The 23,204-nt window shown below is 47.2% G+C and overlaps 1 protein-coding gene across 3 annotated transcripts in view; it reads right to left on the reverse strand.

The window, feature by feature from the left end:
• The window catches only part of PAICS (phosphoribosylaminoimidazole carboxylase and phosphoribosylaminoimidazolesuccinocarboxamide synthase), a 114,019-nt gene that overhangs the window by 22,537 nt on the left and 68,278 nt on the right, over positions 1 to 23,204 (reverse strand). For 2 of the 3 annotated variants that reach the window (XM_073608371.1, XM_073608379.1), the window contains one exon: positions 3,645 to 3,684. In XM_073608371.1, the coding sequence (XP_073464472.1) occupies positions 3,645 to 3,684 (40 nt within the window). Of the gene's footprint in view, positions 1 to 3,644; positions 3,685 to 3,801; positions 3,960 to 23,204 lie in introns of those variants that run through there. The other variant, XM_073608387.1, reaches the window with a different exon arrangement.

A 23,204-nucleotide genomic window follows, 5' to 3' on the forward strand; every position in this document is an offset into this window, starting at 1 on the left:
CGGCATCGGTGCTGATACTAAGCATTTGCACAAGTACTTGCAAATGCTTCGATACCCAAAACCAATACCTTTGCAGTGCTATTTGACCCCATTCAAAATGAATGGGCTCAAACCGCACTGGAAAGAATCGCATGTGACTTGAACAAGAATGCAGTGCGATTCCTATCCAAATCACACACTGTTTGTCCCACCGCTACTGTGAACCCAGGGCTGTCAGTTACTTCAGCCTCAGTTCACATAGTAGCTGTGCAGGAAACTGCATATGATTGGGATAGTAATTGCACCACATTCCTGTTCAAATCACATGCGATTCTTTGCAGTGCGATTTGAGCCTTCTCATTTTGTAAGGGCTCAAATCGCACCACATAGGTATCAGTAAGGGCCAATTCACACCAACTTGTGCTATAATGTATGAAAAAAGCATGTCCCTTTACCATCCATTTTTATTGTGTTTTAATGTGCGCTGACATACACTAATATGCAATTCGCACCGAAACAGCTTGAGATGTGTGAACCAGCTCCATTGAGAGACAGTCACAGGCTCCTGACATGCAAATTGGATGCGGGGAAATCCCCATCCAATTCACACTGGTGTGAACCCAGCCTTAATGTTAATAGGCCAGAGCCTCTACTGCCCCCTGTACAGTGGAGTCGGGTGCTGAGAGTTACAGTCCCAGCTGCAGTAGTCAGATTACTGCGGGATTGCTTGCACTTCAGCTTCACCATTCAGTAGACATCTTGCTTTTTTTTTAATTTTCTTCATAAAATGCATGGCGCTCTGTTTATAGAGGATAAACACCTCCAATCACAGTGCTGCGCAGTCATTGAAAAGAATGCAAAAAGTTTACTGAATAAGTGAGCCACCTGAAGTGATCTGAGTACTCCAGCTGGAACTGTAAATCTGGCCATACACTTATCAAAAATTCATAAAGTCCAGCAGAGTCTGGCCAAATTTTGATCAATGTGGCCTCTACTGCATGAGAGAATTTGCTTATTTGATCAACTTCTGTTCATGTCCCCAATTCAGCTAGGGATTTTGCAGCTGTGGTGGCAACTCTGCACATGCTCAGTTTTAAGTGAGTTCCTATGCTGAGCATTTCCTCCCCATCACATCTGAGCAGCCCATTTGAATATAAAGTCACTTGTGGGTGTATACACACACTGGTAAATGAGAGCCCACTCCCTTCCCCAATGGGGAGGGAAAAATATATATATATATATATATATACACACACACATATACATATATACACACACACACTAGAAGCTCCTCCTGCTTATGGTTCCCTGCAGACAGGCGAGGAAAGATCTGGGTCATGCGACAGCTGTATATCAATTAGGAAAAAGGTACTTAGGATTTTTTTTTTTTTTTAATTAAAATAATTACAGTGCCATCATCCACAACCAAATAGAAGGGGCCATGTAAATTAAACAGCTTGTTTAGTATAAGTTTACAGTCAATTTATTAAAGAACACACATTGATTATCACCTGCCAGTAGGCAGTCTATTTTAGCAAAGGACAAAATAAGAGGAGAACTCTGCACTTTCCAGTATGGTAAAAGTATACAATGTATCAGTGTTGAAATGTTCTGCCCTGAGCTCAGGAATGAAGATAAATTGTAACATTTCACCAGGAGGGAGATCGTTCTGTGAATGAAAGCAAGCTAGAATGTTTTCAGTTTCATAGTATTTCAGGGTGAATTTATTTCTTCCTATGGTGCAGGGTTAGCATGTAAAAAGAAAATTGTGCAAAAACACCAAGTAATATTGCAAAACAAATATTTAACACTTTGGGTAAACACTACTTTTGAGATAAACACTGTACAAGTTATCTTAACTCTAAAATGTATGCAGTATTTATCTCTTAGTGAATTGGCCCCTTTCACGCAGACAATCCAATCCACCTGTCAGTTTTTCAGGCAGACCCTCCAGTCTCTTCTATGAAGTGGCAGATGTCAGCAGACAATTCTTCTGACACCCACCCCCATCTGATCCAGTCCGCCAAAAACAGACAGATGGGGGACCTATTCCCCATTAGTCTGGCATGGAAACAGACAAGCGGGCAGTTTTCAATCCGATTGCCCCATAGATGAGTGGGCTGTGTCCGCTCTGTTTATCGGAGACGGACCTGTCATCCGTCTGCTCAGTGGGGGATCAGCAGAGAGGTCCTGCTGAGCAATCAGATCCCACTTTACAAGCCGCCCCCCCCCTTCTTTTTGGGCCTTAAGGCAGCTGCTGATACCCTAACCAATTCCCATAGCAGGCTGCAGTGCCCCTGAGAGCCCTCACTGTGCTGCAAAACCTAGAGCAGAGCCACCCATATTGCCCCCCCAACCTTCAGCTGTGCACCCTAGACCCCTAAAGTCCTTCTCTCCTCATCCCTTACAGAGCCACCAAATCTGCAGGAGTCCCCACAACCCCTTCCCCAGTAACACCAGAATTTCAGTATATGTTTTGTATTCCTGTACTTTACTCTAGGTTCACACATGTGCTGGGGGGGACGGGCAGTAGAAAACACGGCACGGTTTTACATAATGTCGCAGCATCATGTGGGTAGATCATGTGATGTGTTTTTCAAAAAGGTTCAGAGACTTGTTTCCCTGCGGGTACAGCAGTATATTTAATGAACGAACTGATGTATCTGTGATATGCACATGGAAACGTACAGACCCTGAGTGTGAGTATAGGCTTTATTCACTGTCAGGGTATGGAAGTTCTGGAAGAAAGCACTGGGCAGGGGTCAGAACACTGAAAACCTGTGATCTACATGATTAGATAAGACAGAGGAAGGGAACCTGGCACCAATCAGGGACAGGCCCTGACTGGGACAAAAAATAGGCCTGGGCATTTTAGACTGAGCAGCCCATGGCATATTTACTGGGAGGCATGGAGAGCATGAGGTGGCAAAGAGAGCACAAGCAGGGGCAGAGAGCTCAGAGGGGCTAGAGAGGGGGGGGGGGCTGGAGGCACCTGAGAGCATGGTTGGAGCCTGAGAGCACTGGGGAGGGGGCACAATGAGCATTGGGAGGGGCTTGAAAGCTCTGGGGGGGGGGGAGTTGGTGATCAGGGGGCGGGAGCCTGAGAGCACTAGGGGGCAGTAGAAAGAAGCTTGACGGGAGAAGCAGCTGCATACACAGTAGAAGAATCCATCTCTTTATTTTTCTCCTACAGCCTCTGAATGCCCACGGGAGGGACAGAATGAGAAGCAGGCATTGGAAGGCTGTAGGAGAAAAATAAAAAGAGATGGATTCTTTTACTGTGTATGCAGCTGCTCCTCATAACCAGGCGCCCACATGGGGAGACAACACTCACTTTCCCTCTGGCCGGCGGCTGCGTCTCACGTAGACCCCTCCCTCTTTATGGTCACAGCTAACGTGACCTGTAGTCTCCACCCCCTGGCCGAATTGTAATGGCAGCCAAAGGAGCGGCTCAGCTGCATTGGCCCCACAAGCACATGCAGCCCGGTGTGCCCTATGGCAAGTCTGAGCCTGATCAGGGAACACAGAACCATACAGTGAGCTCATCTGCTGCCCACACATGGAGGAGGCAGGCTGACAGAGCAGTGTGATCAGGAGAGGGGGACACAGGAGGAAATCACATGACCAGTGATTACAGAGCACACAACACGTGTTCATCTACTCACCGGAGACCGCTTCCATCTTCACCCAGGTGTACGCTTCTCCCTGCAATGACAACACAGCGTCAGAACACAGACACATTGTTTTATATATAAAACCCCCTCCTCTAATCACTTCATACACAGTGTGCTCCCAGGCCGGAGCACATGGCTATATTATTACCTCGCCTAAGGTCCGTACAGCTAGAGGACAGCTCACCAATGTAGGCACAGAGCCCCGGGGAAACCGACTAGTAACGAAGGCATATGCCCCCGCCCCCTCTGCCGGACCAATCCAAGAATCAGTAAAGACGAACACTGTCCCCGCCCCTCCGTCTGTCCAATCCTAGAACCAGTAAGGAAAGTCTTTGTCCCCGCCCCCTTACGCCTGCCCAATCTCAGCTCCCCTCTCCGTGTTCCCTCAGCGTATCAGAGGACAGCCGTGCCGCTGCTGGCGGGGGATTCGGAGCTCTCCTCGGGTTATATGGAGGGAGAAGTGTATAGAGCTGCCAGTAGTAGCCCCAGCACACTTTGCTCTGAATATAGTGGTGGGGGTGGCACAGGCATTACAACTGTAAGGGGCCCACATGTCTCCAGTCCAGGGGCCCGACTGCCCTCCCCCCCTCAATCAGGATGTTGCCGGTGTCTTGCCGAGAAAGTTCCCTCGGCAGATAAGTTCCCCTCTGTACTGCGCAAGCACTGCGCTTGCGCAGTACGAATGACTAGGAGCCGCCGAAAACAGCCGAAGATGAAAATCTTCAATCAGCTGTACACGGCGCCTGCGCCCTAGGTCCAGGCTGAAGCCCCACCATCCAAGTGGACCTAGAGGGGGAATAAAAAAGTGCCGAGTGAACCGAGGCCGTGCCCGAAGCGTGGCGAGCGAAGCGAGTCCGCGAGGGGCCCCCTTACAGGCATCGTGTACAGCCGATTTCTTCTGCATTTCGCTTCGGCTATTTCCGCCGGCTCCTACTGCGCAGTAGATGGGGGTCCTTATCTGCCGAGAGGAACTTTCTCGGCAGAACACTGGTGAGAGGAGGATAGAAAACGTCACTATAATTTTCGCCAGCACCAATCCCCCCCCCTTAACAGCTGGCCCGCCTACAATCAGCACAAATAAAAACTCAAGTGTGTTTCTTTAGTGCTACGTTTGTGCTGTTTTGTGCCATAAAAATTTACATTTGTGCTGCTTTTATTTTTAAGATATTAGCAATTGTTTTTGCCAGACCATGACATCACCTAGCCCCCTACAACGTCCAAATGACACAAAACTGGTCTCGTTGGTTAGTGCTACGTTTGTGCTGTTTTGTGCTGCTAAAAATTCCATTCTATATTTTATCGTTTTTGCGTTATTAATGATTTATTAAAGGTCAGTCAGCCCCCCTACAACGCCCAAATGACACGAAACTGGTCTCGTTGGTTAGTGCTACGTTTGTGCTGGTTTGTGTTGCTAAAATTTTTATTTGTGCTGTTATGGTTTTTAAGTTATAACAGTTTATTTTTTTTTCAAACCCCACTCACTTTGCCCACCATACAATCAGCACAAATAAAAACTCAAGTGTGTTTCTTTAGTGCTACGTTTGTGCTGTTTTGTGCTGCTAAAATTTCCGTTCTCCCTTTTATCGTTTTTGCGTTATTAATGATTTATTAAAGGTCACCGAAGGTCACTCAGCCCCCCTACAACACCCAAATGACACAAAACTGGTCTCGTTGGTTAGTGCTACGTTTGTGCTGTTTTGTGCTGCTAACATTTTTATTTGTGCTGTTATGGTTTTTAAGTTATAACATATTTTTTTTTTCAAACCCCACTCACTTTACCCCCCCTACAATCAGCACAAATAAAAACTCAAGTGTGTTTCTTTAGTGCTACATTTGTACTGTTTTGTGCTGTTTAAATTTATGTTCTATCTTTTATCGTTTTTGCGTTATTAATGATTTTTTTTAAAGGTCACTTAGCCCCCCTACTACACCCAAATGACACAAAACTGGTCTCGTTGGTTAGTGCCTCATTTGTGCTGGTTTGTGCTGTTAAAATTTTTATTTGTGCTGTTATGTTTTTTTAGTTATAACAGCTTGTTTTTATATTTGTGCTTTTTTTGTGTCATAATAATAAAAAATTGTACTGCTTTTATTTTTAAGATAATAGCAATTTGTTTTTTCCAGATGATATCACCACGCTCTCCTGTCACGTACTTGGTTAGTGAGCTCCTGGTTAGAAAGCAGCCATGGAAGCACAGTGCGGTATGAGTGCCTGTGATCAGTCCAGTAAACTGTGTGGTAGCAGCAGTCAGCAGGTGGATGTGGCGGCAGAACCAGCTGGTGGCAGATGAGCTGGCACTGAGCTTGGCTGGTGGCAGATTGTGGGTAAGCAGCTGGAAGCAGGAGACAGATGAGACCTTGCTGGGCTGAAGAGCTGTAGCAGGCTGGATGAGCAGGATGCAGGGTCAGATGAGCCGGGTCCATAATGGTCAGGCAGATCAGGCATAGACGGCACACAACAGGAAAGTCGGGTCACAAGCCAAGTCAGCAACAGGAGGTAAATCAGGCAAGAAGAGAAGGCAGAAGCAGAATCCAGAGACGAGCCAAGGTCAGGGCAGGTAGCAGTCAAACGGAGGTCAGGAGCAAGCTGGGTTAGGATCAGAGGTCAAACACAGGAATCAGGAATGAACACACAGAAGCGGCACACCAAATTGCAGCCTGTTTAAATAGTCTGTCTGGTGCCAGCATTGGTGACAGGCTCGCGCTCATCTGCCCAGCCAGTTGCCAGTCTGCGCATGTGCATATGTATGTACAGGGAGACATCATTTGTGCTATGCAAAAGCCTTCCCTGACACCCCCTACAACAGCCAAACAAAATGAAAACGGGCTGGTTGGTTAGTGCCACGTTTGTGTTGGTTTGTGCCTATTTACTTTCCATTCTATCTCCTTTTGTTTTTCAGTTATTGTTTGAACCCCCAAGTTATTCAGTTATTTAATAAAGGTCACCAAAGGTTACCCCAGCCCCCCTACAAGAGACAAAAGGCATGAAACTGGGCTGGTTGGTGCCTCCTTTGTGCTGGTTTGTGCTGTTTAAATATCAGTTCTACCACTTTTTGTTTTTCAGTTATTTACTATTTATTAAAGGTCACCAAAGGTCACTCAGCCCCCCCTACACATGAAACTGGTTTGGTTGGTTAGAGCTGCGTTTGTGCTGTTAAAGTTATTATGTGTGCTGCTTTGATTTCTTAATTGTAAAAGTTTGTTTTTATTTGATCAAACCCCACCCACTTGGCATCCCATGTTATTAGATACTATAAGGCCTCATGCACACGAGACGCTGTTAAACGTGTTAAATAGTAAATAACTGAAAAACAAAAAGTGGTAGAACTGATATTTAAACAGCACAAACCAGCACAAAGGAGGCACCAACCAGCCCAGTTTCATGCCCTTTGTCTCTTGTAGGGGGGCTGGGTAACCTTTGGTGACCTTTATTAAATCAACAATAACTGAAAAACAAAAGGAGATAGAATGGAAAGCAAATAGGCACAAACCAACACAAACGTGGCACTAACCAACCAGCCCATTTTCATTTTGTTTGGCTGTTGTAGGGGGTGTCAGGGAAGGCTTTCGCATAGCACAAATGATGTCTCCCTGTACATACATATGCGCATGCGCAGACTGGCAACTGGCTGGGCAGATGAGCGTGAGCCTGTCACCAATGCTGGCACCAGAAAGACTATTTAAACAGGCTGCCATTTGGTGTGCTGCTTCTGTGTGTTCATTCCTGATTCCTGTGTTTGACCTCTGATCCTAACCCAGCTTGCTCCTGACCTCCGTTTGACTGCTACCTGCCCTGACCTTAGCTTGTCTCTGGATTCTGCTTCTGCCTTCTCTTCTTGCCTGATCTACCTCCTGTTGCTGACTTGGCTTGTGACCCGACTTTCCTGTTGTGTGCCGTCTATGCCTGATCTGCCTGACCATTATGGACCCGGCTCATCTGACCCTGCATCCTGCTCATCCAGCCTGCTACAGCTCTTCAGCCCAGCAAGGTCTCATCTGTCTCCTGCTTACCCACAGTCTGCCACCAGCCAAGCTCAGTGCCAGCTCATCTGCCACCAGCTGGTTCTGCCGCCACATCCACCTGCTGACTGCTGCTACCACGCAGTCTACTGGACTGATCACAGGCACTCATACCTCACTGTGCTCCCATGGCTGCTTTCTAACCAGGAGCTCACTAACCAGGTACGTGACAGGAGAGCGGGGTGATGTCATCATCTGGAAAAAACAAATTGCTATTATCTTAAAAATAAAAGCAGCACAAATTTTTATTATTATGACACAAAAAAGTACACATATAAAAACAAGCTGTTATAACTAAAAAACCATAACAGCACAAATAAAAATTTTAGCAGCACAAACCAGCACAAATGAGGCACTAACCAACGAGACCAGTTTTGTGTCATTTGGGTGTTGTAGGGGGGCTGACTGACTTTTGGTGACCTTTAATAAATCATTAATAACGCAAAAACGATAAAAGATAGAATGGAAATTTTAGCAGCACAAAACAGCACAAACATAGCACTAACCAACGAGACCAGTTTTGTGTCATTTGGGCATTGTAGGGGGGCTGAGTGATCTTTGGTGACCTTTAATAAATCATTAATAACGCAAAAACGATAAAAGATAGAAAGAAAATTTTAGCAGCACAAAACAGCACAAAGGTAGCACTAACCAACTAGACCAGTTTCGTCTCATTTGGGTGTTGTAGGGGGGCTGAGTGACCTTCAGTGACCTTTAATAAATCATTAATTAAGCAAAAACGATAAAAGGTAGAACGGAATTTTAGCAGCACAAACCAGCACAAACGTAGCACTAACCAACGAGACCAGTTTCGTGTCATTTGGGCGTTGTAGGGGGGCTGACTGACCTTTGGTGACCTTTAATAAATCATTAATAACGCGAAAATGATAAAAGATAGAACGGAGATTTTAGCAGCACAAAACAGCACAAACGTAGCACTAACCAACGAGACCAGTTTTGTGTCATTTGGGCGTTGTAGGGGGGCTGAGTGTCCTTTGGTGACCTTTAATAAATCATTAATAACGCAAAAACGATAAAAGATAGAACGGAAATTTTAGCAGCACAAAAGAGCACAAACGTAGCACTAACCAACGAGACCAGTTTTGTGTCACTTGGGCGTTGTAGGGGGGCTGAGTGACCTTTGGTGACCTTTAATAAATCATTAATAACGCAAAAACGATAAAAGATAGAACGGAAATTTTAGCAGCACAAAACAGCACAAACGTAGCACTAACCGAGACCAGTTTTGTGTCATTTGGGCGTTGTAGGGGGGCTAGGTGATGTCATGGTCTGGTAAAAACAATTGCTAATATCTTAAAAATAAAAGCAGCACAAATGTAAATTTTTATGGCGCAAAACAGCATAAACGTAGCACTAAAGAAACACACTTGAGTTTTTATTTGTGCTGATTGTAGGGGGGCCAGCTTCGCTGAGCTCAATACTCTCTGCTTATCCATCCCAGCGGAGGCAGAGCCTAATAGCTGATGCAGGATTTGCTCAGACTGTGATTGGGCAGGACAGGGACAGGGGGAGTGGCCATGGACAGTGCACATGGACACAGATAGCAATAACAGATCAGAGAGTGCTGCATGGAGGGTAAGTCACAAATATTTAATGTGTGCTGCTGACTGTGCTGCCTGTACATTTTAGTGGGACACCCTTAGGCTGACTAGCTGCCCATAATTGATTTACATTGTGAAAATGGATGACTCTGGGTGCAAATGAGTTACATTTTGCAGAGCCTTTTCACTATGTAACAGTCATCCTCATCCACAGTCATCCTCATCCATTTTCACAATGCAACTCAATCCTCTTCATCCGCACCCAGCATCTACTCCATCCCTCCAGTCTCCACAACGCACGCTTCCCCACCCAGGCCGACCACCATCCATCCCTCCAGTCTCCACAGCGCACGCTTCCCCACCCAGGCCGACCACCATCCATCCCTCCAGTCTCCACAACGCACGCATCCCCACCCAGACTGAACACCATCCATCCCTCCAGTCTCCACAACGCAAGCTTCCCTACCCAGACTGATCACCATCCATCCCTCCAGTCTCCACAACAAACGCATCCCCACCCATGCCGAGCACCATCCATCCAGTCTCCACAACGCACGCATCCCCACCCAGGCCGAGCACTATCCATCCAGTCTCCACAACGCACGCATCCCCACCCAGGCCAAGCACCATCCATCCAGTCTCCACAAGGCACGCATCCCCACCCACGCCGACCACCATCCATCCCTCCAGTCTCCACAACGCACGCATCCCCACCCAGGCCGAGCACCATCCATCCAGTCTCCATAACGCACGCATCCCCACCCACGCCGACCACCATCCATCCCTCCAGTCTCCACAACGCACGCATCCCCACCCATGCCGAGCACCATCCATCCAGTCTCCACAACGCACGCATCCCCACCCAGGCCGAGCACCATCCATCCAGTCTCCACAATGCATGCATCCCCACCCACGCCGACCACCATCCATCCCTCCAGTCTCCACAACGCACGCATCCCCACCCACCCTGACCACCATCCATCCCTCCAGTCTCCACAACGCACGCATCCCCACCCACCCTGACCACCATCCATCCCTCCAGTCTCCACAACGCACGCATCCCCACCCACCCTGACCACCATTCATCCCTCTAGTCTCCACAACGCACGCATCCCCACCCACGCCGAGCACCATCCATCCCTCCAGTCTTCACAACGCACGCATCCCCACCCATGCCGAGCACCATCCATCCCTCCAGTCTCCACAACGCACGCATCCCCACCCACGCCAAGCACCATCTATCCCTCCAGTCTTCATAACGCACGCATCCCCACCCACGCCAACCACCATCCATCCCCCAGTCTTCACAACGCACGCATCCCCACCCAGGCTGAGCACCATCCATCCCTCCAGTCTCCACAACGCACGCTTCCCCACCCACGTCAAGCACCATCCATCCCTCCAGTCTCCACAACGCACGCATCCCCACCCAGGCTGAGCACCATCCATCCCTCCAGTCTCCACAACGCACGCTTCCCCACCCACGCCGAGCACCATCTATCCCTCCAGTCTCCACAAAGCACGCATCCCCACCCAGGCTGAGCACCATCCATCCCTCCAGTCTCCACAACGCACGCTTCCCCACCCACGCCGAGTACCATCCATCCCTCCAGTCTCTACAACGCACGCATCCCCACCCAGGCCGACCACCATCCATCCCTCCAGTCTCCACAATGCATGCATCCCCACCCACGCCGAGCACCATCCATCTGTCCAGTCTCCACAACGCACGCATCCCCACCCACGCGGCACTTTACCGCCGACGCACCTACCGCCCCAGTGTGAAAGGGGCCTTACTGTTAAATATTTAAAGCACTGATGACTTTTAATCCACTTTTCATATATTAAGGTGTAAGAGTGTTAAAATAAAAGTGGGTGCACCGAAGAACTCGGTGGGATGGCCAGTGGGCCGATTCGGTGGGACGACCAGTGGGCGGGCCCTGGAAAATATTGGGGGTCGGGCCCTGGCCTAAAGCTGTGTAAGGGGTTTATGATGGCTGCTCTGGGGGTGGGGGTGGGCAGAGCCGGTACAAGGGGTGGGCGGAAGGGGCGGATGTCCTGGGCGGGACAATTTATTGGGGGTGGGGGGGGTGCAGTGAAGTCTCCTAAAACGGGCATCACTAAATGGCGGACCTTGGGCCAAATGCGGACCGCCTCACTCTCCTATGCGGCTCCCTGCGGTACTGCCATTTAGCAGTCTTTTCTTCCCTCTGCTGTCTCTGTAATCCTCACACAGAGCCGACAGCGAGAGGCGGAACTGTTCTGGATGGAGGGCAGAGCTGCCGGAGGTTAACAAACAGGTGATTGGCTGCTAGGATGAAGGGCGGTCTCAGCAACCAATCACCATCTTGCAACGCTTCATCCCTCCAGTCTCCACAACGCACGCTTCCCCACCCAGGCCGATCACCATCCATCCATCCCACCCCAAGGCCACTCCAGCAGTCTAAGGATTTGAAATCTCCGCTCTTCTCCATGTACGCCTCCAGGACAGACCAGATCAATTCTGACTGGTCAGCACAATCCAATCAGAATTGATCTGGTCCATGCCAGAAGCACCTAGTTCTTGTTCACACTGAGGGCGGGTTTGAAATCCTGCGAGTTCAGCTGAAGTTCGGGGGCAATTTGAGAGACATGTGTGCGGGTTCATGCACAGATGTCTATTGAAATCGCCCACGAAGTTGTCAAAAGTAGTGCAGGAACTACTTTTGGGAACCGGTGAGGCGTCACACCGATTTAGACGGTCCTGTTGCCAGCAATAGGCTCCGTTTTGGCATGTAATTTGAAATGTCAGATCGGCCCGAGGTGAACGGGGACTAAAAGTGATTGTAAACAATCACCTTGTAATACAACCCATTCAGTTTAGGGGCACGTTCACACCATATGTGCATGGAAACTGATGGGAAAACTGCGCAGATTTCACTTGCAGAGACATCACTGTACCGCAGTTTTCTTGCACGTGGACTTCAGTTTTTATGCATATCAGTTATGTGCCCTATTCACACCAATGTTGGTGTGACACCAGTTCTTTTCCCTGTGCATAAGGCTGGGTTCACACTGATGCGAAGTGGATGTAGGTTTCACCGCATCCAATTCGCATATCAGGAGATTGTGACCAGCTCTCAATGGAGTTCACTCATCTCTGGGGCGGGCATGGTTCAAATTGCAGGGGGTCCTGTGCGTCTTTTGGTTTGTTTCAGGTGCGAATTCAGCGAAAAATTCAGACCTGATTTGCACCTGAAACGGTGAACAGGGACGCCCCGGACCCCGCAGCTATTGTGAACCCTCTGCATACACGTTGCAGATTCCTGCACAGAAAAAATCTGCATGCTGTGGTGTGAACAGGGCACATAGAGAACCATTGTTTTTTTTTGTGTCCTTGCAGAACAAGCGCAGAAAAACTAACGTCTCTGCACCATGGTGTGAACGAAGCCTAAAACTGAAATGCAAGACAAAACATTTGTGTATAGATATAAAAAACTTTTTTTTAATACCGCTTTTCCTTTTTTTTAATAAGTGATCACAGCTGGGGGGGACGAGAGGAAGCAGCAGCACACCGAGCTTCCCAGTGAATGGCTGTGCAGAGGGGCACAAGTCTGATCATTGGAGGAGAGCAGGCTGAGTTCCCAGCATAGCTAGAGAACTGACCATGGTGTGTTCTCCTGCTTACACCCCTTTCACACTGTGGTGTTTTTCAGGCGCTTTAGCATTAAAAAAAGCACCTGTAAGGTGCCTGAAAGAAACCTCATCTGCAATCCCAATGTGAAAACCCGAGTGCTTCACGCTCAGACCCCTTTCACACTGGGGTTTTTTTAGGCGCTTTAGCGTTAAAAAAAAGCGCCTGTAAAGTGCCTGAAAGAAGCCTCATCTGCAATCCCAATGTGCAAGCCCGAGTGCTTTCACATTGGGGAGCTGCGCTGGCAGGGCGTCAAAAAAAGTCCTTCTTTTTGCAGCGCTTTCGTGTTTTTTCCACCAGGCTGGGTGTGCTGATGGCCCGAGCCCTTTCACACTTCCAGCGCCCGAAAAACGCCTGAAAAACGCCCCAGTGTGAAAGGGGTCTTAGTGTGGTCAGTTTTTAATAGAAAATCAGAGGGACTGGCAGGATTACCAGGGATTTCACACAAAGGAAGCTACACAAAGAAAACAGGATATGTTTTCATACAAGTACATGGTACAGCAGGCACAAATCCAGGAATATGAAATGCTGGGATAACAAACACTTTAAGGAGAAGAGGGAAAAGAGCAGGGATTTCACATTCCCAGACTGCTGGAGTGGCTTGAGGCCTACCATCTGTCAGGATACCATCTGTCAACTCAATACGCATATATTTAGACCTGGAACAACCTACGTCCTCTGTCAAGTTTTTTTGAACCACTTCGCACCTGGCCTATAGCAGATTGACGGCCGGGCGGTGGTTCAGTTATCCTGACTGGGCGTCATATCGTCCAGCAGGATAACATGCCGCCGCACGCCCGTGGGGGTGCGCATTGCGGCGATCGGTGAAGCGGTGCTCTACCGATCTTGGTAAAGAGCCCCTGGCGGAGGCTCTTTACCACATGATCAGCCGTGTCCAATCACGGTTGATCACAATGTCAATAGGAAGAGCCGTTGAACGGCTTTTCCTCACTTGCGTCTGACAGACGCGAGTAGAGGAGAGCCGATCAGCGGCTCTCCTGACAGGGGGGTCTGCGCTGATTGTTTATCAGCTCAGCCCCCCCTCAGATGACCACACTGGACCACCAGGGACGCCACTAGGACCACCGGGGAAGGGGGCAACATGTGGATGGCGAGGTATGTACCCCATAGCCATCCACATGTGCCAATCAGTGCCCACAAATGGGCACTGATTGGCACCATTATATTTCAGTGATGCCCAGCAATGCCACCCATTAGTGTCATCAGTCCCACCAATCAGTGTCATCAGTGCCACCCATCAGTGTCCATCGGTGCCACCTGTCAGTGTCCATCAGTGCCACCCATAAGTACCCATCAGTGCCGCCTATGAGTGCCCATTGGTGCCACCTATGAGTGCCCATCAGTGCCGCATACCAGTGTCACCTATCAGTGCCCATCATCAGTGCCACCTCATTGGTGCCACCTCATTGGTGCCCATCAGTGCCGCCGTATCAGTGCCCGTGAGTGCAGCCATATCAGTGCCCATCATTGAAGAAGAAAACTTACTTATTTACAAAAATTTTTAACAGAAACAAAGAAAAACTTGTTTTTTTTCAAAATTTTGGGGATTTTTTTTTATTTGTTGCGCAAAAAATAAAAACCACAGAGGTGATCAAATACCACCAAAAGAAAGCTCTATTTGTGGGAACTAAATGATAAAAAATTTGTTTGGGTACAGTGTTGCATGACCGCGCAATTGTCAAAAGTATTGGGACGCCTGCCTTTACACGCACATGAACTTTAATGGCATCCCAGTCTTAGTCCGTAGGGTTCAATATTGAGTTGGCTCACCCTTTGCAGCTATAACAGCTTCAACTCTTCTGGGAAGGCTGTCTACAAGGTTTAGGAGTGTGTCTATGGGAATGTTTGACCATTCTTCCAGAAGCGCATTTGTGAGGTCAGGCACTGATGTTGGACGAGAAGGCCTGGCTCGCAGTCTCTGCTCTAATTCATCCCAAAGGTGTTCTATCAGGTTAAGGTCAGGACTCTTTGCAGGCCAGCCAAGTTTCTCCACCCCAAACTCGCTCATCCATGTCCTTTTTGGACCTTGCTTTGTGCACTGGTGTACAGTCTTCTTAGAACAGGAAGGGGGCCACATCCAAACTTTTCCCACAAAGTTGGGAGCATGAAATTGCCCAAAATGTCTTGGTATGCTGACGTCCTAAAAATGCCCTTCACTGAAACTAAGGGGCCAGGCCCAACCCCTGAAAAACAACCCCACACCATAAAACCCCCTCCACCTAATGATTTTGACCAGTGCACAAAGCAAGGTCAATAAAGACATGGATGAGCGAGTTTGGGCTGGAGGAACTAGACTGGCCTGAGCAGAATCGCATTGGGAGAGCCCGGAGAGGTGCCAGTGGGTGGAGGGAGGGGGTAATATCCCCTCCCGCCGCCTGTAAAAGCAATACAGCGGCTAATCAGCCATTAGGATTGCTTTTAGATGAAAAAGCATCACCGGCTGGAAAAAAAAAAAACAGTTATGGCATACAGCTGCAGCCATAACCCTACATATATGTAAGTGATTTGGTGGCAAGTGGGCAATATTTAAAAATGTACTTAGTTGTGTCAGCAATTTTTTAAGAGGTGTGAATAGGCGTGGATCTGTCAACGACCCAAATTGTGCCTAAAGGGGAAGCTGCAGTAGATAATTATAGTGTAGAAAAGTAGGGGAAGGTTGAACTCCTCCCTGCAACTGGGAGAAGGTCTAAAATCCTTGGGTATTATACCACTGACACAAATATCTAATTCCTTGTGTAGACCACCTTTGTGGGTCAGGAACTATAAGCAGCTCAATTCAGTGTGGGATTATTCCATAGTGGGTTGTTTGGGGAACTACTTTAAGAAATAGAGACAGTAGTTTCCAGCATGGTGGTACCTTTGCAAGGGGGTACTTGACTTTTATAGATGTTATATAATGTTTCAAAAGACGAGATTATAGCAGCTTCAGTGGCTTTACAGGCGTTAGCCATGGAGGGTTGAAGCCAGTCATGAACACTGACTAGTTGTGACTCTAAATAATAGAGGCAAAAATTAGGAAATGCTAGACCCGCTACGTGGGTCGGTAATTTCAGGACTTACAGTGCTATTCTAGGGGTTTGGCGATGCCAGAGAAACCTTGTGCAAATAGCATCAATCTGTTTGACTTTACAGAGAGAATTAGCCACAGCTTAAAAGAATTTTGGTAGATAAATCATTTTGAGCAGATTAACTCTACCCATGAGATCCAATAAAGGATCCATCCACTGTCTGGTCCACTCTACCCACATACAAAGAGATACATTCTTCTATAATGAGGACTCGTATGGAAGAAGATGTACAAATGTGAATAGGCAGCAGTTCTATAGCCAAAGCAAATAATAATGGGGTAATGGACACCCCTGGCATGTACCTTGGTAAACGGAGAAAGCAGCTGAAGCAAAAGTTTTTACGTGAACTCCAGGCTACCAGGTTGGTATATAATAGTCATATCTAAGATATCATCTGGGGAGGAAAGCCTTTGAGCTGCAGTACATGAAACAGGCCACTCTACACTGTCGAAGGCTTTACAAGTATCTAAGGCCTGGTTTACACCTATGCGTGTTTTAGTGCATTTTCAGTTTTGCAGAAACACACTGCAGTCCATTTAACATGGTTTCCTATGGGTCAAGTTCACATCCATGCATTTTCTACCTGTGCGTTTTTTTGGAAAGGGTGAGGAACTTTTTTCCTACAGCAGGTTGTGTTTTTGGTTGGACTTTAACGGAAATGCAGTGGAACGCATAAAAAATGCAGTGCTTGCATTTTTTATGCATTTCTGCTGTGTTCTTGCTGGTTTTTCCTGCAGCCAACAGACACTTCCCAAAAACACAAAACACATGCAAAAAAAAAAAAAAACAAAACACACCCGGAAAATGCATCAACCGCAACCTGCATAGATGTCAACTAGGCCTAGGTCGACAATGGCTCACATGCCAGAGTGATCATGAGGGTATTGTAAGTTGTGAAAGAGCCTCTGAATAGAAAATCTTCCAGGAATAAATCCCCCCTGATCACTCTTCACTAAACGTGCAACCACTTTATTAAAATGTTAGCGAGATCTTTAGCCAAGATCTTAACATTAACATTGATTAACGAGATGGGTCTGTAGGAATTACATAGGTTGATCCTTGTGCTGCTTTAGGATAGGAACGATTAACCCCTCCCTCAAAGAGGAGGAAGAATGCCCTCCTCCAAGACCACAGTAAAGGTCCTGAGAAGATATGGACTTAATAAATGTTTAAATGTAGCATACCATTTGTCTGGGAAACCATCCAGGCCTGATGTTTTATGAGAAGGCAATCCTGAAATCACAAACTCCATCGCATAAGTAGAGATAGGAGCATCCAATCCTTGGCTCCGGTGAGGAGACAGGGAATGGTGAGAAATGTGTGGCAAATATTTGGATAAAAGGTCATCCGGATATTGTGCAGTACTGGCATTTAAAGAGCAAAAGGACATGAAGGCATCCAGAACCTCATGATGTGAGGTGCTAAGTTGGCCAGTGGAGGTTCAAATGTGAGGGATAGGGGTAGGGACATACCTGTATCCTCCAGAAAGGGTTTGGCTAAATATGCTAGAAGACGACCAGCCTTGTTACAAAGCTCAAAAATGTTTTGGGTAGTGTATAGCATTTTCTTTTTAGTGAAATCTAAGAAATCAAAGCTCATATTCCCTACGTTTATGTAACCAGGTAGCATGGGTATCTGAGGTAGGGCCAGCACTGTAGTCAGTCTTAGCTTGAAACACAGTGGCTTCTAGTTTGTCTGTGCACACTTGAGTGTTTTATGCCAAAATGTATTCTGCTACATGTCTTTGGTAAAAAGAAATTTCAATAAGGGTATCTTAATTGTTATGTGTGAAAGTTATAGAGAGTCTACAAACTGTGGTGTGTGTGTGTATGTATGTGTGTATATATATATATATATATATATATATATATATATATATATATATTTTATCGTATTTCTTGAGACCCTGAGGTATTTAGTAAGAGGCATAGTGAGGTTTTGAATTTGTGTTTTTTTTGTCACAAGTTTTTAGAATATGAAGAAATGAAACACAATTTTTTTTTTTACTATTTGTTTTGTAAATTCTGTCACTGTCATAAGAGTAGTTCAGTGTCCCCATAGCGGGGGGGGGGGGGGGAGATGAGGGATTTTTATTTTTTTCCACTGTTATTGCTTATACAATGATGATCACTATATAAATAATAGTTTTAGCTGTCATGAATGGGTTAACAGCTTGCTTATGGTTGTGGTCTGTGATTGCCTATAGCTAATCACATGGTACAGGTAGCCAGGTACCATGTAAGTGCTGTGGCCAATCACAGATCACAACCCTAAGCAAACTGTTCATGGATGGAAATCCATTCATGACAGTTTGTTTAAATTGTTATCATGTGATTGCTATAACCATATCACATGATACCCGGTAATTGTAATCCACTGTGTCTGGTCACAGGAGGGATGCGCAGTTTGTGGGCTTCCAAGACCTTTTGTGAAACATTTCTCACAATATATTGCTTTTGTTTTTACCTACGTTTGTTGAAGAAAAGAACACTTTCCTGGTGCCTCCATGGCAGCATACCTGTGATAAGCTCCACCCCGGAGTCCTCCCCTCAGGATAGTTAATACATTATAAAAGTGACAACCATACCCCCCCCCAATAGCATTCTCCTTTTTTTCCTCATACCTGATGGATAGTGTCAGTGCGTGTCTTTTCCTCTGCCATGTGCAGCTTCCGTCTGGGTTCAAGCCTCTCCCAGATGCAGTCCCCTATCTTGCGCTGCTAACAGCGCTGATAAGAGGGGAGCCCCTTCTGAGGGTCTTTTGGGGCAGCAGCAGATTCCAAACTTGGAACGACAGTCCTGCATATTGGGCTAAGCTGGCTTTCTACGGTGGGGATAGGTAAGGGCTTCCTTTTTCTGAGCCTTTTGTATATTGTGCCTGTATATTTCTTTTTGTCCTGTTTTTCCTGTCTTCTCTGGCTTCCTGTGTGCGGCGAGCGCCAGGGCGCGGAATCGCCACTGAAGGGGTGGTATTCTAATGTCTGTTACCCTCCGATTGGCCGAGCAATGCTCCGGCTGTTCGGCGCATGCGCAGGCAGCTGACGCTTGCGGCGCCATCTCTCTTGTGAGTAAAGCCCTGTGGGCTTTCCCTCACTTGGGGCGGAATCGTTGGGGGGCGGAGCGGGGAAGGGGGTCGGGCAAGTCCGCCTCCCCTTTCCCTATTTATATGTTTAGAGCGTTAGTTAGCCTTAGGCTCATTCTTAACAGGTCCTGCCCTTGGAATGATCCTGTAGCCTCAGTAGTGGACGTATATGGTGAGTAATTTCTGGTGTTTTAGAGGGGGGAGTAATTTTTTTTTTTATAAAAAAAAAAAAGGTACATGTTCATAATAACAGAGAGAAAGTGGCTTACTTAAATACATAGTATATATTTCTTTGGCTATATGTTTCTTTTTTTTGGGTATATGTGTAAAAAAAAAAAAGAAAAGTAATATATATTAGTGTAGCTATACTTAGTGACAGGGGGAAATGCTGTACATTCTTTCCCCTTTTTTATTGTATGGCTTTCCCTTTTCTCTGCTCTAGTATTCTACTTTGCTGCTTTTCTCCCTCTGCCTGCCCCCACAGTTATGAGTCAGCCGCCGTCAGACCAAGACCCTCGTTTTCTTAGGTAAGGACACGCACCTAATACAAAAAGAAAAAAGAAAAAACATTTTTTTTTGAGCAAAAGAGTGCCTTTACGCTGTTACTCTAGTTTCAGCCCTATACGCCAAGACATGTCTAATAAGACTTCTGGCTGTCACAGTGGACACTCCCGGCCAAGTTCTGATCACAGTCGATCGACTAGTTCTCGCCACCATTCCGATGGGAGGTCAACTTCTAAAAGACATTGGTCATCCAGCCCTCCCAGGCGGGAAAGTGCCAAAAAATGCCGGGCATGTGCAGCAACTCCTATGAGAGATAAGCTGATCTGCAAAGACTGTTTTTGGGGTTATGCTGAACAAGAAAAAGCTGAAGTTCAGCAGGTGACGGATTTAATAAAAAAAGTGGTCAAGGACTTTTTAGCCAAGCTAATGCACTCATCTCCCTCGCAAAAGGTCATAGCTAGTGGGCAGGTTCACCCTTCGGAGTCAACCCTTCCAGGCCAATCAACCGCGGGTCCTCAAGTGGCCACATCAGGACCACTGCCACCGACCACAGGAGACAAAGATGAATCAGATGATTCTACGGCTGAATCAGAACCCTCAGGCTTTAACTTCTCTTTAGTGCAGCCATTTGTTTCTGCGGTCAAGCAGGCCATCAGCTGGGAGGAGGCGGAGGAACCGCCTAAGAAAGCTAAGTCCTTCAATTTTTAAAGAAAAGACTTGCCTTTTTTCCCTTTATGGAAGATTTGAAGGATCTTATAGAGGGGGAATGGAAGAAGATGGACAAACGCTTCTCCTTAAACAGACTTCAAAAGTTATACCCTTTAGCAGAGTCTGACTCTTCTCTTGGACACTCCTCTGGTGGTCGATGCTGCAGTGGTGAGCCTAGCTAAAAACATCACCCTGCCAATGGAGGACTCAGCCTCCTTTAAGGATCCATTGGATAGGCGCATCGACTCAGACCTAAGGAAAGCCTACCAATTGGCAGGAGGAGCCTGCAGGCCAGCTATAGCATTAGCTTCAGTTTCTAATGCCATCAGGGTCTGGACCGAGAATATTGAGGTTGACAATTCGTCAAGATCTACCTAAAGATGACATCATTAAAGTACTGGAGGAGCACAAATTATCTGCAGACTTCGTAGGGGAAGCAGCAATTGATGCGGTGAGGTATTCAGCTAGAGCGATGTTGCACACGATTATGGCCAAACGAGCTCTGTGGCTGAAACCTTGGGCAGCCGACGCAGCATCGAAACAAAATTGGTGCAAAATCCCCTTTGACGGGAAAGCTGTGTTTGGGGATAGGCTGGAGTAGGCAATCTCTCGAGTGACTGGGGGAAAATCAGGATTATTTCCCCAGGACAGGAGGGTTAGGCGTCCTCGAGTTGTTTCTTCTAAATTTCAGGAACAGGAACTTCTCTCAGTTCCGTCAAAGTAGGGATCCCAAAAAGAATTGGAGAAGTACTCGAGCCACTTTTCTGAAGTCAGACAAACAGAGGAGTCTCTCCAACCTCCAGGAGGGGAGGAAAACTTTTTGACAGGAGGCCACTCCAACTTCCTCCAGTAGGGGCCAGGTTGAAGAGGTTTGCCGAAGTCTGGTCCAGCCGGTGCAAAGATCCCTGGGTGGTATCTACGGTCTGTTTTGGTCATTTTTGGACGTTCCTAGATCATCCCACACAAGACTCATTCATTCTAACAAAACGACCAGCTTCACCCCAAAAGGCGGTGGCTCTGCAGAAATATCTTCACCTACTGCAGGTTCAGCAAGCGGTAATCCCTGTCCCTCCTTCCGAGAGATTCATAGGATTCTATTCTCCTCTCTTTCTTATCCCCAAAAAGAGTGGAGAATGGAGACCAGTAGTGGATTTGAAGAGGTTAAATAGTTTCATTCATTTGGACTTTTTCAAAATGGAATCCTTACAAACTATCAACCAGATGGTCCAACCGGGAGACTAGATGATCTCAGTAGACTTGCAAGACGCCTATTTTCACGTCCCCATTCTCCCTGTCTTTCAGAAATTTCTAAGGGTGGCGGTGGGTCCCACACACCTCCAGTTACAGTGCCTTCCTTTCGGTCTGTGCACATCCCCAAGCATATTCTCGAAGGTGTTAATCACAGTCCTGGCGCCCCTCAGGGAAAGAGGACTGCGAGATTTTCACTTTCTGGATGACATCCTACTGCTAGCACCCAGTACAACGCAGCTTCTGGAGAGGAGGAAGTCACTGTGTCAGCGAATTTCGATCTCAGATCCCATGAGGAGGGGTCTCCTCTGGTGGTCACAGAAGGGCCTAATCTCAAGACCTCGTCTTCTTCAATGCCCCTCCTGAAAAATCCTTACCACCGATGCGAGTTTGATGGGTTGGGGAGCACACTGTGATCACCTTGCAGTACAAGGGAGGTGGGACTTTCCAAGACATTGGAGAATACCCCCTTTGCGGGAGTTACGGACAGTCTATCTAGCCCAAGTGAGTCTGGGAGAACATCTACACCAGAAGCAAGTCCTAGTACGCTTGGACAACAGAGCAGCAGTGTCGAATATCCAAAGACAGGGGGGAACCCACAGCATCCCTATACTAAGAGAAGTGGAGCCCATTATGTTGTGGGTAGATAGAAATCTGCTGGATCTGAAGGCGGTCTACCTTCTGGGCCATCTGAACAAGGAGGCAGATCATCTGTCTCGTCGTTTTCAAGACAACAACGAATGGTCTCTTCACCCCTCGGTGTTCAATTGGATCATGAGTCTTCAGAATCCTCCGGAAATCGACCTTTTTGCCTCACCAATGAATATCAAACTGCCAAGATTTCTCGCCTGCCTCATCCTCATCACAGAAGCAGTAGATGCCCTCTCGAGCATGTGGCATTGCAAAACAGCTCATGTGTTTCCTCCCAAGCCCTCAATCTCGAAGTTTCTGCTCAGGTTGATGAAGGAACCAGTCAGAGTGGTGGCAATTCTCCCATACCGTCCGAGGAGGCTGTGGTTCCCCTGGGCAATGGTCCTCAGTACATGTCGCCCGCTCAAGATTGCAGTGCTTCCTAAACTCCTCTCCCAAGGGAGATTTGTGCATCCAGCTCCTCACAAGCGGAATCTGCATGTTTGGATGTTGAAAGGGAGAAACTCCAGTACTTAGGTTGCTCTGCAAATGTGATCTCGACTCTTTTGAAGGCCAGAAAACCCTCCATGAATTATGTTTATTCAAAAATCTGTAATAAGTTCAAATTGTTTGTGGCAGACAAGTGTTTGGATCCCATAATGCCATCCACTGCACTCCTCTTGGATTTTCTACAAAGGTGGCCTGGACCTAGGTCTCAGTCTCAGTTCACTTAAGGTTCAGGTGGCCGCTATCTCGGCAGCCACCCAGAAAAGATAGGCAGAAAACTCGCTCATCATTCAATTCTTCAGGGCAGTCAAAAAAATCCGGCCTCCAGTAAAACGTTCTTTTCCTGCTTGGGATCTGCCCTTTGTCCTGGACTGTCTGATGTCTCAGCCTTTCGTCCCTATAGAATCCGCTTCCCTATGGAACCTGACGCTCAAAACAGTCTAATTGCAGTGACTTCAGAAAAAAGGGCCTCGGAATTACAAGCTTGGGGGCAGTAGATGAGCACATATCTTTCTTTCCGGATAGGGTG

This window comes from Aquarana catesbeiana, linkage group LG01, assembly GCF_042186555.1.
Source record: "Aquarana catesbeiana isolate 2022-GZ linkage group LG01, ASM4218655v1, whole genome shotgun sequence".
Classification (NCBI taxonomy): domain Eukaryota; kingdom Metazoa; phylum Chordata; class Amphibia; order Anura; family Ranidae; genus Aquarana; species Aquarana catesbeiana.